The 15,154-nt window shown below is 39.0% G+C and overlaps 1 protein-coding gene across 1 annotated transcript in view; it reads left to right on the top strand.

Moving 5' to 3' along the window:
• Positions 1 to 4,322, top strand: part of ORC6 (origin recognition complex, subunit 6) — a 9,656-nt gene extending 5,334 nt beyond the window's left edge. The window contains exons 5-7 of the mRNA XM_004690315.2: positions 958 to 1,070; positions 3,141 to 3,209; positions 3,803 to 4,322. Coding sequence (XP_004690372.1) covers positions 958 to 1,070; positions 3,141 to 3,209; positions 3,803 to 3,930 — 310 coding nt within the window. The 3' untranslated portion in view covers positions 3,931 to 4,322. The remainder of the gene's footprint in view (positions 1 to 957; positions 1,071 to 3,140; positions 3,210 to 3,802) is intronic.
• The last annotated feature ends 10,832 nt before the right edge of the window (positions 4,323 to 15,154 follow it).

The following is a 15,154-nucleotide window of genomic DNA, read 5'->3' on the forward strand; positions in this document are numbered from 1 at the left end:
TCAGGAGAGGTCTGCCACGCCATGTGGTCACCTCCGGGGCAGGCGGGGATCGAACTCATGCGGAAGTGACTTTAGTTTCTCAGTGCAGTGCTTTAACCCGCTGCGCCACCAGGGAGGGTCCACTAGTCAAATATTTTTAAGTGCCAATTACATTATTTGTCAAATAATGCATAATGCTCTGATTCTTTTAACTATACCTTAAAATTCAAGTTTGCTATATGTTGAAATGTTGCCCTGGAAATAGTTATAATTGTTATCTTTGTCTAAAGATGTCCTTTATCTTACTAGAAAAAAACTCTTTAGAAAGCAAAAAATACTTGGCCATTAAATAATGGGTTTCTCACTACCCAGTTACTTATTTTGGTGGCTTTGGATTGTCTAGCTATACACCTAGGAATGATTAATTGACTTTCTGTAAAATGTCCCTTTAATCCATTAAAGGTATGTGTATATGGGGAGGGAGTACAGCTGTTGTAGAAAACAGTCTAAGCAAGAAATATTTGAGCAGAACTATTCTAAATAAGTTTATTTTGTATTTTTTATTAGTGGTTATTATGAAGTACTACTAGTAGGTATTTTTGGGAGGGGGTGGGTAATTTCCATTCATGTAGCCTAAATAAAGTCCTGTGGCTTTAAGTGAGTTGAACTAAAATGCTGTAATTGTCATTCAGCAAATTATAACATCTGAGGTTTACTAAGAAAGATGTGTAAGACATGAAGCCCTGTAGCAGATGTTTGTGTCCCTTTTTTAAAATTTATCTTTTAACTCTCTTAGATCAGACAGCTTAAAAGGCAAATTTACGTGGTTCTAATTAATGGTATATATTTGGAATAAAAGGGAAACTAGACACTTGGGGGCTGTTCAGAAACAATGGGCATAAAGGAAGTAAGCTGAAAATCTGGCAAGAGATAACTGCAGTAGACTTCAAAAACATAATTTATCAAATTCTTTTGTAGGATTCTAAAGTTGAAAGTGGATAAAAATAAAATGGTAGCCGTATCTGGTGTAAAAAAAGCCATATTTGATCGACTATGTAAACAATTAGAGAAGATTGGGCTGCAGATTGACAGTGAGTATTACTCAATGTTTCAAGAATGTGTTATTTGAAAATATAGACCTGCTAGTGAAAGTCAAATACTGTGAAGTGGCTGCTTTCTGAATTACATTATTACATTCAATGTGGACGAGGGGAGTTGCTTTTTTTTTTTTTTTTGTACTATGTATATGTATTTTTTAATAACAGGTTTTTTTTTTACATCATTTTGTGCCTTTTTCCATTGTATCCCCGTGCTTCCCATCACCAAATCATCCATGTGCCATCACCATGATCCAGTGCACTACCCACCCTCCTCCTGTTTTTGATCCCATTCTCCACTCTACCCCCATAAAATGTCTCTGGTATATAGTGGTTCATTATTATTACTTTTCTCCCCTGGTCCTTTATGCTCCTGCTAAGAATGAAACCAGTATTTCTTTCTGGCTTATTTCACTAAGCATGATCCTTTCTAGCTCTACCCATGTTGCTGCAAAAGGCATGTGTTTTATCTTTTTGATTGCTGATTGATATTCCATTGTGTATATGTACCACATCTTTTTAATCCAGTCATGTACTTTGGGCATTTGGGTTGAACTCATGTCTTTCCTATTGTAAATAAGGCAGCAATAATCATGGGGGTGCAAGTATCTTTTTGACAGTGTTTTTGTGTCTTTTGGATAGATACCTAGGAGTGGGATTGCTGGGTTGTATGGAAGCTCCATTTTTACCAGTTTGAGAAACCTCCAAACAGTTTTCCATAGTGGTTTGCATTCTCACCAGCAGTGCAGGAGAGTTCCTTTTTCTCCACATCCTCGCCAACATTTGTTGTTGCTAGTTGTTTGACAATGTGTCATTCTCACTGGGGTGAGGTGGTATCTCGTTATGGTTTTAATTTTCATCTCCCGTATTACAAGTGAAGTTGGACATTTTTTCATGTGTTTGTTGACTATCTGCATTCCCTCTTCGGAGTAGTGTCTTTTTAGCTCCTCTGCCCATTTTTTGATGGGGTTATTTTTGTTGTTTCTTCAGTTCTTTGTATATCTTTGTGATCAATCCTTTATTGCTAGTATTGTGTGAGAAAATTTTCTCCCATCCAGTGGGATGTCTGTTTTTTGTAATGTCTTTTGCTATATAGAAGCTCTTTAACTCAATGTAGTACTATCTGTTTATCCTTTCCTTCACTATTGTTGCATTGGGTGCTGTATCTTTTTTTCTTAAATTTATTTATGCATACAGAACTGGGGTACAAGCTAGAGATGCAGGGGCGGTGATTCACCAGAGACAGAGTGGGGAGCAGAACAGGCTGACTGATGAGGTACACTGCTGAGGAGAGCAGAAGGTGGGTCAGGAGAAGTTTTGCCGCAGCATGTGGGTCACCTCCAGGGCAGGGATCGAACTCATGCTGAAGTGGCTTTAGCTTCTTAGTGCTGTGCTTTAATCTGCTGCACCACCAGGGAGGGCCTTGGGTACAGTATCTTTAAAGGTGTTACTGAGGTGTACATTGTGTAGTGTTTCGCCCATGTTTGCTTCCAGGTATTTTATGGTTTCCGTTCTTATGTCTGAATCTTTAATCCACTTCAAGTTGGTTTTTGTGCATGGTGTAAGGTGGACCAGAGAAGTTTTTAATGAGAAAATTTTGTTGTTCTAGTAACTTTAAAAAAAAAAAGTAGTTTAACTTTAAAAAAAAATTTGGTTCCAAGAATCAATGCTAAAAATATTTTCTCACCAAAGAAATGTTTATTGAGATGTTTATTGAGGTAAACTAGGTTTTCATGTTGTATGTGCTTTGGAGATTATAGGTTTAAACCTCCACAAATTCTTACTTTCACACCCTGCCCACCACCAGTGCCCCAATAATATTCCACGACATTTTGTTGGGTTCTCTCCCCTTAGATATTTTGTTAATGTGCCAGCCTCCATCTGTATGAACTAGAATAAAAGTGGTTTCAGGTCTGAAAAAGAAAAAGGGACTGTCCTTTGCATTCTCCTTATTCTAGTACTTGGTCAGTCAAGGTATTTAATTTTTATTTGTCAAGCCAGAACGTGCCCAAATACAAAAATTGACAAGAGAAAAACTAACCCTGACGAAACTTTTTCTTAAAGGAGAGCCTGGAGATTCAGCTAGTCCACTTCGGAAGAAAAAAAAGACAGTGATTGAACCTCCAGCCAAGGGTAAGGGATAATTAACACTAGGCGAACATTGACGTTAGTGCTGGGGGATTAATGTGTAATAGGTTTAATACACTGAACTGTCCTGTGTTTCCTTCAGATTTTAAATAAATCCTTATAGTCACTTGATAGGACCATTTCCAAGCACTTGCAGAAGTTAGTAGAAGTATTTTGTAAAATAAAAACACATCTGAAACCATACTGCTTTGGTTCAGGTCCTGCCTTACCAACACTGCTGGCTGCATGATTTTAGGAAATTAGCTTAATTGCTTGAGCCTCAATTTCCTGATCTATGCTAGCATTTTGTAGGATTATAGTGAGGGTTGACAAAGTAACACCATTAAAGTTCACAGTTCCCTGCCTCTCAAGAACAAGGACAGTGTTTAATGAGTGTTAAGGTAGCTTATCAGGATGTCTTGGAGTGTTTGGGTCTTAAAAGGGAGAGTGAAAACTGTTGTATTGCTTGCTGTTTCCACTTTTCATTTTAGTAGCTAATGCCCTGTTACCTTAATAATTAGGAACTTTAAAATTAAAATTATTTTTTAGTTTCATTTGTACATACGAAAAATTTGACACACTTGAAATTTTTCTTACAGAAATTGAGAAGGTAGTAGAGATCTCACACAGACCACAAAATGATGACGATGTGACACAGGATTATGAAGAATGGAAAAGGAAAATTTTGGAAAATGCTGCCAAAGCACAAAAGACTACAGCAGAGTGATTTCAGCTGCTACAATGCCATGTGCTGCAAGTCAGCTTCTGCCAACCCGCCACCCCAAGGAGGATCTAAGGGCTTTGGAGTTTTGTTTAAACTTTTATGACAAGAATCCTAAGACCACAATTAGATCTTAATAGCACAGTGACTGGCACTGGGCACTGGGCAGCAGGCTGCTCCTGCTGTGGGCAGCAGAGTCATTAGAACAGCCACAGAGCCTCGTTGACATTGTCTCGCTTTCCACACATCTGCATTCTCTACGAAATGGAATTGGAACCATTCTGCTTTATTGTTTTGTTTTAAGCAAAAGAACCCTTGTCATATTGAATGCATAAAATTCAGACTGATTAGAATTTTATGGGTTTTACTTAAGTGTGTAAATTTTTGGTTTGACTAAATCAATATATGGTACAGCCTATATTAATAAATGTTATTTTTGTATGCATTCAGTTGCGCTTGTCATCAATGCCTTCCCCATCAGTTTGGGGAAACCCTTGCTATGCCAAAAGCTGTTCTACTCTACCAGGAAAAAATTAGGTTGCTTCCCACTGAAATATGTTGCTCACCAAAGCACACTCAGTCAGACTTAATGGATTTAAAACCCTTATTAGCCATTTAACACCTTAATTTCATTAAGCAACTTAATTTCATTATGTCCCAGATATAAGTAGAAGTGAAAACAGCCTCTGCCTCAGAGAATAATTTGGAAAGTAACTGAGCCACTCTGTAAAGCGTTTAGCACAGTACCTGGTGCTAGAGACCAGCTCTGGTGAGCAGGGTTGAGGGAAGGGATCTGAAAGAACTTGAAAATAAAGAACTGACAGGCACAAAAGATTTAAGAGAAGGGGGATCCAAGGGAAGCAAAGCTTCTGAGTGCCAAGTACAAGGAATCACTCTCAGTGTTTAGCCTTGTCCAGCACACGTTTATTGCCAAGGTTCTGTGGCATCAGATATATGTCACTCTCATTCTAATCTTGCCTGTTTCTCAGGCTTAGCTTTGCTGACACAAGAAAGGACATCATGGTCTGGCCTCAGCCAGTCTTTAGCCCATGTTGACCAGTCTTCAGTCACAACCGTGACGTTCTCCTTGTTTCAGCACTTCACTCCTTAGGAGTCTCTAATATTAATCTCCCTTTTTTTGTTTTTTAGTGCAGTCTTGACAGTGAATATGGAGGGAGTGTTTAGTTGTTGTTTTCATTGCTTTTGTAGAGGACTATACAGAATAACAGATGTGCAAAGACAAGGATCAGCCTAATGAATAATAGGGAGGCCCCCGTTTACAGGGAGATCAGCTGGCTTCTACAAAAAGTCTTCCACAACAGGCAGCACAGGGCTTTTAAAATGACAAGAAAAATTTAACAACAATAAACTTGTATGAAGCAAAATCCAAACTCCCCACATTGAGACCTGAGAACCACTTGTGTTGGGTTTAGCCAATAGGCAATGTTGTTCAAAAGTGTCAATGTGGCATTTTGTGGTTTTTGCTGCAATTGTTGCTAGTCTCTTTAAGGTGGTGGCCTGGAGTCTAATGTTACTACTGTCTTGCCTCTTTCCAGGAGGGGCTGTACAGAAAGGATTAGGAGTTCCAGAGAATGGTACCACAATAAGCCACAACTGAGTCTGGTGTCCAGAGGGCTTGTATTTGTCAAGTTCAAATACAGCAGCCTCAAGGACATCAAGTCTTGACCTTATGTTTCAGAAGACTGCAGTCGAGGGGAAGGGATCCTCCTTTCTTCTTTGGATCCATAAAGGTGGCATGCTGAGTGGCAGCTGGATTTCTAATGACCAGGCTCTGGAATAAGATTGGTGCTTTTTTGCTGGAACCCCAAGTGGTCCTGTAGGTGATAAAACAGAAACACACTCTCTCCCCCTATTTTGTTTTTTAAGTGCAGATTTCAGAGTGTAGCCTTGGGAGACAGTTCTTTTTAGGCTTTCAGTGTATGTTTAAAGAAGAAACAATCAGTCGTCAGTATTGGTTATACATGTCCAGTATGAAAGTCCACCATTACTGGAAATTAGTCTGTCATTCTGTGCCAAAAGAAAAAGCAGCAAGAGGCATTAGCCAAAAAAAAAAAAAAAAAAAATCCAGTGTAATAAGCACTTGAGCAATTTGTATAGCAGAGGAATGTCTCCTCATCTTTTGTAAGTTGTGAGTTGAGGACTTTTTGAGTAGCTCCCCTTAGTTTTTAATGGTAGTTTTGGAATATCTTGATTGCTGAGTAATATTCCATTGTGTATATGTATCCCTGGTTACTTTTTATCTGACTATCCTTTCTTTTCAGTTGCCTTTATAGAAAAGTATCAGAACACTTGGAGAGCTAATTTAACTCCTATCAATTATTACCAATAAAAATCAAAGATTATACAAAATTATACCAACTTCTTATTCACTGGGATAAGAGATGGTCCATTCAAATCCTGCTAATTAGTGCTAATATATTCCCCTCGCAGCACCAAGGAGGCCCACCCAGCACATTTTTAAGTCAAAAAGAACACTTCCTTTTGAGGACAAGTGAAGTAGATTTTTACAGTTTGTCCATTTCTAGACTTTCATCAAAATTTGGAATTTAGCTCAAAATATTGTATTTTTACTAGGTTAAATAATTTTAACAAGAACCTCAACACTTTGTAGGTCCAATAAGCAATTTTGAGGTTTTATTTACTCAATTAAGTATTTTGTACAGCTTTTATTAAGTCCAAAGTAATTCAGCAGTTTTTACCTTAAACAGCTTTAAGATTAAGAAAATGCAGGGAAATCGGTTTTTTGTCCATAGAATGAATCAAGACAATATCTCAAGGCAGACAAAGGGAATTCCAGACCCCAAGAGGAAGGCAATAGAGACCTGCGAATGGCTGAGACAGGGGCGGCCCTACAGCCAGCCACAGCCTAAGTCTCATATACTCATACCATTTTCTATGCCCTTGACAATTGTGAATGAACTCTGAATGCCATTTTTAGAAATACCTTTTTAGAATTTTTTTAAAAAGAGCATATGGCAAAACTCTAGTGCTCGGGACCCTGGCTTCCTCCTGAAGTAATTAACAGGAAAGGCTTGAAGCATTTTTTTCTCCAATTGCTTTTTCTGAAATACGTTTTTATGAGTGGCTCCAAATCTGCCAGAGACAACAGCCCTCTCTGGGTGCCCACATACCCATGCTGTGGCTGCTGCCAGGAGAGCAGGGAGGGCAGCTCCGGCTGAGTTATGGCTGGGCTCCATTGGCCTGACGAAAACTTTTTTATCTAGTGACTGACATACATTCCATGATTTAAAATGAGAGACAGGCGTTGCCTCTAAATTTTTCTACCAAGATTTAAAAAAAAAATTTTTTTTGAGAGTCCTCTTTGAGGACCTGGGACCTTAGGTTTTAATTGCCTTTAAAAATTGAGTGAGCTCTTTTATTGGACCCCTTATATCCCAGGGTGAGTTGAGACCTCTAAATTGTTCTTTATAATTGCTCTGCATGAGAGTGAGACTATTATCCATGTTTTTAAGAGCGAATAGACAGACTCAACTGAAAACTTATTTGGGTCTGCGGGTCTTTTTCCAGGCTGTTAAAGCTTGTTTGCCCATTGCTTCCCTGAGAGTACTGACGCTTCCCGGGTCCAGGAAGGCTCGCCTTCACAGTGAAATCGGCTCTAGCTACAGCATCCCTTTTGCACGTTTCCGAGTTTATCCTCCCTCAGGTCCCAGTCGCCTCTTGCCAGAGACAGCTCTGGTGAGCAGATAAGGAAAGGGGTCCGAAAGAAGTTGGAAATAAAGAACGACAGACACAAAGTAGAGTTTAAGAGAAGCAGGCCCGGGACACGAGGTCTCTCATTCCTGGCTCAAGCATCCCGACTGCCAGGTGTAACTCATTTTTGTGGGCACACTCCACCCTTTCCCCCCCTAGTCACTAGACAATCAATCATTCTCTTAGTATTTAGCTTTGTCCGGCCGCATTCACCGCCAAGGTCCTGCGTTATCAGGTATATTCTACTCCCTTTCTAATACTGCCTGTTTCTTAAGCTTAGCTTTGCTGACAGAAGAGGACATCGTGATCTGCGCACGGCCAGGCTTCCAGGCCCAGGCTGACCAGTCTTCCGGTCACGACCCCAACATTTTCCTTATCTCAGCACCTCATGCCTTAGGGATCTCCAACATCTGGTATCAGTATTTAAGTATTAGAATATAGACAGAAACACATGAATATATACAGAAAGATACACATTAGCATTACATTAAAATATCCAGAAATAACTCAGGCTTGTTTAGTTGGTATCCACAGTCTGAAAAATAAAGCCATTCTAAGTGCTACTTATTTTTAAACTATGGAAAAGGTCTTTATGGAAGATAAGTTGCTAGGGACTTGTGAGTCATCATGCCAGATATAACTTTCTCTAAAATTAAAAGAGTATGTGATCTAATTCAATATTTCCTTGAAGAATGCTATAAAGCAACTGCTTCTAAGTTTTAAAGTTATCTAGTGTCAGTAATAATACCCAAAGGAAATTTCAAAATCTTACTGAGCCTGAATTTCCTCATTTATAAAATGGAAACTACCTAATGAAGATTAAAGGTCATATTTGTAAAGTGCATGGCACTGAGAAGGCGTTCACTAAACAGTAGCTTTTGTTACTTTGAATAGAAGTGGATAAATGAGTCTTTTCCCCATTTATTTTAAGAAGATACATAATTTGTTTTTATTTGGTGCCAAGATTTAGATTTCTAGCAGGTCAAAACGCAATCTAGTCATTACCAGGTCACATAAAATTTTCCATCTTTAAAAATGTTAAGTATACAGTTTGGCGTCACATACATCCATGCTAGTACACAACTCTGGAAGTCGTCATCTTGCAATACTGACTCCTGTTCGGCCCCTCAGACACCTGTCACTGCTTCCCAGGCCTGGCCACCACCACTGTGTTGCTCTGAATTTGACTAGGTACCTCATAAAAATGGAATCATTCATCATAATGATCTAAAGAGGTTTGAAAAAAGCAACTGAGTACTTTTTAAAAATCTTACTTGACTTCATACAATGATTCATCCCATCTAGTAGATAAAAAGGAGCTCCAAGGAGCTGTACCACATGGAACTTATATAGACAGAACAAGGCAGGAAAGGAAGTTAAGCCAGGTAATAGAGACTGCTCTGCAGACCACCTGCCTTGAGGGGAGGTGGTGGTCTATCAGGCAGATGACCCCAGTAGGCTGAGGAGCCGCTCATATAGATCACCTCCAGGGCAGGCAGGGATGGAACTCATGCGGAAGTGGCTTCAGCTTCTTAGTGCTGTGCTTCAACCTGCTCCACCAGGGAGAGCCCAATTTCCTTTTTTTTTTTTTTTTTTTGTTAATGACACCAGGTCTTCATTTGAGAAGCTGTTGACTATGGAAAGTCACTTGTCCTCGCTAAGCCACAGTTTTTCATCTATAATAATAGCTTCCCCACAGAATTGTCAGGATAAAATGTGATTTCCTTCCTTTTTTAAGGCTGAATAATATTTCATTATTTGGTCACGTTTCATTTTATGTATCCATTCATCTGTCAATGGACATTTGGAATGCTAATCACTTTTTGGTTGTAGTGAAAAAGCCGCTATGAACATAGAGGTATATATATATATATCTCTTGGAGACCTTACTTTCTCTCTCTTTTTTGTATTTATACCCAGAAGTGGGATTGGTAGGTCATATATATGATAATTCCATTTATAAATTTTTGAAGAACCACTTTTCTATTCTCCTTAGTGACTGCACCATCTGCATTCCCACCAACAGTGCATATGGTTCCAGTTCTCCACATCCTGGGCAGCACTTATTTTCCAAACATTTGTTGTTTTCTGGTTTTTATATAAGTCTTTCTAATGAGTGTCAGGTGGTATTGTAACAGGGTGGCCCCTAGGAAAAGGGGAAGTTCCAGGTTCCCTGCCCCACCCAGAAGGAGGTGGAGCTGAGCAGAGAAAAAGGAGAAGAAAAGAAGGAAGTAGGATGGAGAGTCGGATGGAGAGCCAGACGGAGACCTAAGGAAGCCACATGGAGCAGCAAGCACGTGAGGGAGAAACCGGGCTTGTTTCTTGACCCTGGACTGGTGAAGGCAGATGTGGGTGAGATACCTGTAGGGAGGTGACTATGGCAGTGTTTATATTGATTTTGATTTTGCTCTTTTCCTCCCAGACTTGTCTGGCCATTTCTGACCCTTTTCCATGGGTCCCAGCCAGAAGGTGCTTTAGTCTTGTGGCAGCTTTCAGGCCTTGCTCTGGGCCAGTCCCTTTTGGGTTGACATTTGCCCATGAGGGGATGGGTCACTTCAGGTGTTTGATTTAGACATTACATTCTTTGTGTTCCGTATTGTATATTCACTGTATTAAAGTCCCTTTTCATTAAAGTTTTATATGTTTTGTCTTGATGCGGCGGATGGCAGAACCCACTTAGAGCAGGCAGGTTTGGGGCTTGAGGAGTGCCCCTCTCCCTGCCCTGTAACAGTATCTCTATGGTTTTGATTTTCATTTCCTTAATCAGTGAGCACTTCACATGCTTATTTGTCATTTGTACATCTTATATGAAGAAATGTTTGTTTTGATTTTTGCCCATTTGTTTTTTTATTGTGGAATTATAGGAGTTCTTTATATAATATAGATAAATATATACACACACTATATAGTATATACATATATATTTATGACTTGCAGATATTTTCTTTTTATTGTTAGCTTTTAATGAAGTACCTTTTTCTTACATCCTTTTTTTCCCTTAAGATTTATTTATTTATGCATACAAGAGCTGGGGTGTGGGCGAGAGGTGAGGGCAGTGAGAGGATTCACCAGAGACAGAGTGGGGAGCAGAATAGGCAGATTGATTGAAATATACTGCTGAGGGGAGCAGAGGACAGGAGAATTCTGCCATGCTAGGTGGGTCAGCTCCCTGGCCAGGAATTGAACTTATATTGCAGTGGCTGCAAATAGCTTCATAGTGCTGCAGCTTAACCTGTTGTGCCACCAGGGAGACTCCTTTTTCTTACATCCTTGTTAATTTTGACAGCATAGGATTTCTCCCTCACCATTGTTCTCACACCACCAAAGCCCCCAGAGTCTTCCCCCAGAGTCCACCCTGCTCCTCCCCTCTTGTTTTCACCCCTATTCTCTCCCCATCCCTTCCTGGACGCCAGCTTTCAAGGTTTGTCTTTGACCTTTTGATTGCTCTGTATTCACTTGTGAGTGAAATCATGGGGTGTCTTTCTCCTTCTGGCTTATTTTGCTTAGCATAAGTCTTTCCAAGGTCCACCCATGTTGCCATAAATGACATGAGTTTACAGGTTTATGGATTGCTGAGTAGTATTCCATTGTGTGTGTTTGTGTGTGTGTGTGTGTGTGTGTGTATCTTCTTGAACCATTCATCTATTTTGGGACATTTAAGTTGTTTCCATATCTTGGCTGTTGTAAATAATGCTGCAAATAAACATAAGACTGCAGGTTTTCTTTCAAATTAGTGTCTTCCTTGGATAGATTCTTAGGAGTGGAATCACTGGGTCATATGGCAGACCCATTTTTAGTGTCCACATGGCTTTCTATATGGGCTGGACCAGTCTAGATTCGCACCAACAGTGTAAGAAGGTTCCTTTTTCACACCCTCACCAGCATTTGTTTGTTTGTAGTTATTTTTTTTTCTTTTAATATGGGCTATCCTCATAAGTGTGAGGTGGTACTTCATTGTGATTTTGATGCATTTCCCTGATGATAAGTAATGAAGAACATTTTATCATATGCCTGTGATACTCTCAATTTTCAGATATTTTCTATCATCCTGAATATTTCCTTTTTGTTGTTCGCTGCATGAGAATAAATACAACTGCTAGTGACCCCTCTCCCCTTTACTTAAAAGCAGGTAATGGTAGTTTTTTTATTACTTGGGATGCATATATGTGGTTATTTCTTAAATTAGTTGGGCAATGGGGAAACTGCCTAAAAGCAATCATCCAAATGCCTTAGGAATTCTTGCTATAATTTTTAACACATTCATACTCTTAGTGATGGAAACTTACATCACTGAGCACATATGTTTCAGTATTCTCATCAAGACTTGGAAGCTCAGTTCTTTTGCAGTTCTTCATGGCTTAACTGATTTTCACAGTATTTTATTATGAAAATTTTCAAATATACTGCTCAGTAAAGTACACAGTCGACTGAATCCCAAACTGATAATCCAGATGCAACAATGAACAAGATTTTGCCACACTCATTAAGGTCTATCTCCGTTTTCTTCTTGATGTCATTGAATCTACACTATAACCACACTGCCATTATCATATCCACGAATCAGTAGGATTTTTCATCATCAAATATGCAATTTAGAAATATGTCCCAAAAATCTTTTTATGCTGGTTTATTCAAGTCAGCAAATTTAGTCTTAGTTTCCATCACTAAGAGTGTAAATATGTTAAAAATTATAGGAAGAATTCCTAAGGCATTTGGACAATTTACCTTAAGGCAGTTTCCTCATTGCTCAGCTAATTTAAGAAATAAACACATAGCTACCTCCCAAGGAATAAAAAACTACCATTACTGCTTTTAAGTAAACAAGGTCCACACTTGACATTGGATTGCTAATTTTTTTTTTTTAAGATTTATTTATTTGTGCATACAGAACTGGGGTACAGGCCAGAGGCTCAGGGGCGGCGAGAGGCTTCACCAGAGACAGAGTGGGGAGCAGAACAGGCAGATCAATGAAGTACACTGCTGAGGGGAGCAGCGGGCGGGTCAGGAGAGGTCTGCCACGCCATGTGGTCACCTCCGGGGCAGGCGGGAATCGAACTCATGCGGAAGAGGCTTTAGATTCTCAGTGCTATGCTTTAACCCGCTGCACCACCAAGGAGGGCCCGGATTGCTAATTTTTAATTATAAAAGCAATACATGCTCATCATAACAAAATCAAACAACTCAGAAAGTTGTAGAGTACCATTTCTTCTCTCCCCATCACCTGCTTTTCATACCCCACTGTTAAGTTTCTTGCAAGCCTTAGAACATTTTAATGTAAATGTATATAACAGTGGGATGATACTATATAATGTTCAGTAATAATAATTTTATAATTAAAAAAGATGGTTGTCAGTACATCTAGATCTGTCTTTATTAGCTACAGGACATTCCTGCACAGGAGTGTGGCAAACTTTAAACCCATACTGATCAGTAACTGTGGGTTTTCAGGTCATTAGTAACAGTACTACAGTAGAAATCTATAAAATCAATATAATTTTTCATCATTAAAAATGCAATTTAAAATATGTCCCAAAAATCTTTTTATTGCTGGTTTGCGCAAGTCAGGGTCAAATCTAGGTCCACACTTGTGGTCAATAACTGTGGGTTTTCAAGCCATTAGTAACAATGGGAAGAAGTTCAATAGTATTTCTTCAAGTACTAGTGAGGGATAAATTTCTAAAACTGGAACTACTAGGTGAAAGTACAGGCATGAAGTTTGTTTGGATACATATCCATGACCAGTAGAAGAAATGCACTGACCTCACACTCTCATCAGTCTGATTAGGTGGAAAAAGTGGGTCCTGACTTCCACTTGAAATGTCCCTGCTAGCAATTTCCAACAATTCATTCAAATGGGAAAGTCCTATTAAAATGACTGATACCAGCACTGTTGCAATCTAAAAATTTGACCCAAGTATATCCCAGCAAAGTAGAAAACTAAAAATATTCCAAAAAAAATTAAAGCTTCATAAACGCTCCTTCAAATTTCATCTAGGGAGGCCCAAATCCTTATTTTCTCTCATTGGCGCGGGCCCAGACTATACAAAGTCTTCAAAGAAACTTTGGAGAGAAGTTATTTCTCTAACGAAATAGAACATGTGGCAGGTCAGGGATTCTTGTTAGCTTGGCCTTGCCCAACAGAGATGGCACTAACCATGGGTAACCTGTCTTGAAGCACTTAAAATACAGTTATTGCAGGACCAAATTTCTAGCTTTTAATTTTAATACTTAATTTAATTATTAGAAAACATTTAAATGTTTCCAGAAACTCGAGCTTTTCCACAGTAAACTTAATGACATCTAAAAAAGATGATGTACGACAAAAACCTAGTGTCTGGATCAACACATATTTTAGTATAAATTACATGCCAGATTTTGAAGACTTAGCATTAAAAAGAAATCTAAAACACCTTAATAACTTTTATATTGACTACATACTGAAATGATGTTTTTGATGAATTGTGTTAAATAATTATGAAATTATTTTCACTGGGTTTTCTTAAGAGGAGATATTAATAATATTTATATGGTTCATTATATTTGTTAGTGCTGCTCTAGATCGGGATAACAAACTACATTTTTCTGAGGGGACGTTTCATGCCAATGTCCAAGAAACTGAAGTTCCAAGGTAAGAATCACCCACTAGAGAGAACCGTAAGATGCCCTTTCCAGCTCCTTCTTGAGGCTGCTCTCAAAAGAACCTTTTTCTGAGAGGTAACTGATGCTGAAATACACAGCATTTTGCCAAATCACTGTTATTCTCTCATAAGTGAGGCTTCCAGCAGCCACCTCTTCTGACTCTGATTCATCAGCTGGCCGGCTTTGGGAGTAAGCCTGGCTGTACTTCTGAAAACGTGACCTTCACAACAAAGGTTAGTTTTCCAGAAAAAAAGTTACAACTTGAGAAATGCAGCAGCAGCAGCAAGCCTAACATAGCCGTTATAGCTTCACTTCCCACACCCATGTCCTCTGCTCCAAAAGGCGACAAATATTCTGGGACAAATATCTTGAAAGGCTGTGAAAATGTTGCAAGGCTAATTCAAAACTGAAAGTAATTACTCCAATTAAAAGTACTGACCCGAGGAGATCAGAGGAGTAGCTCCAAAAAATCGGGTTCAAAGAAAGGGAATGAAAAGAACTGTCCACTTTGGAATAATAAAGTACTCCTCCTTCATCTTATAAACTGATTAAATTTATAAAATTTATAATTGATTAACTAATATTGAAAGTGGTATATCCTTGGTAAAGCAGTAGGAGACAGTTTTCCTTTATCCGCTCCTCATATATCCTTTCTGTGTTTTCTCAGAAAGCTGAACATCAGTACATTTTTTTAAATTGAGGTTTAATATTTGCCCTTTTTTAAAATTTTTTTTAAAGATTTATTTATTTATTCATACACAACTGGGGTACAGGCCAGAGATGCGGAGGGTGAGAGGATTCACCAGAGACAGAGTGGGGAACAGAACAGGCAGATCGATGAAGTACACTGCTGAGGGGA

The sequence above is a fragment of the Condylura cristata genome, unplaced genomic scaffold (genome assembly GCF_000260355.1).
Source record: "Condylura cristata isolate star-nosed mole 26May11 unplaced genomic scaffold, ConCri1.0 scaffold00028, whole genome shotgun sequence".
NCBI lineage: Eukaryota > Metazoa > Chordata > Mammalia > Eulipotyphla > Talpidae > Condylura > Condylura cristata.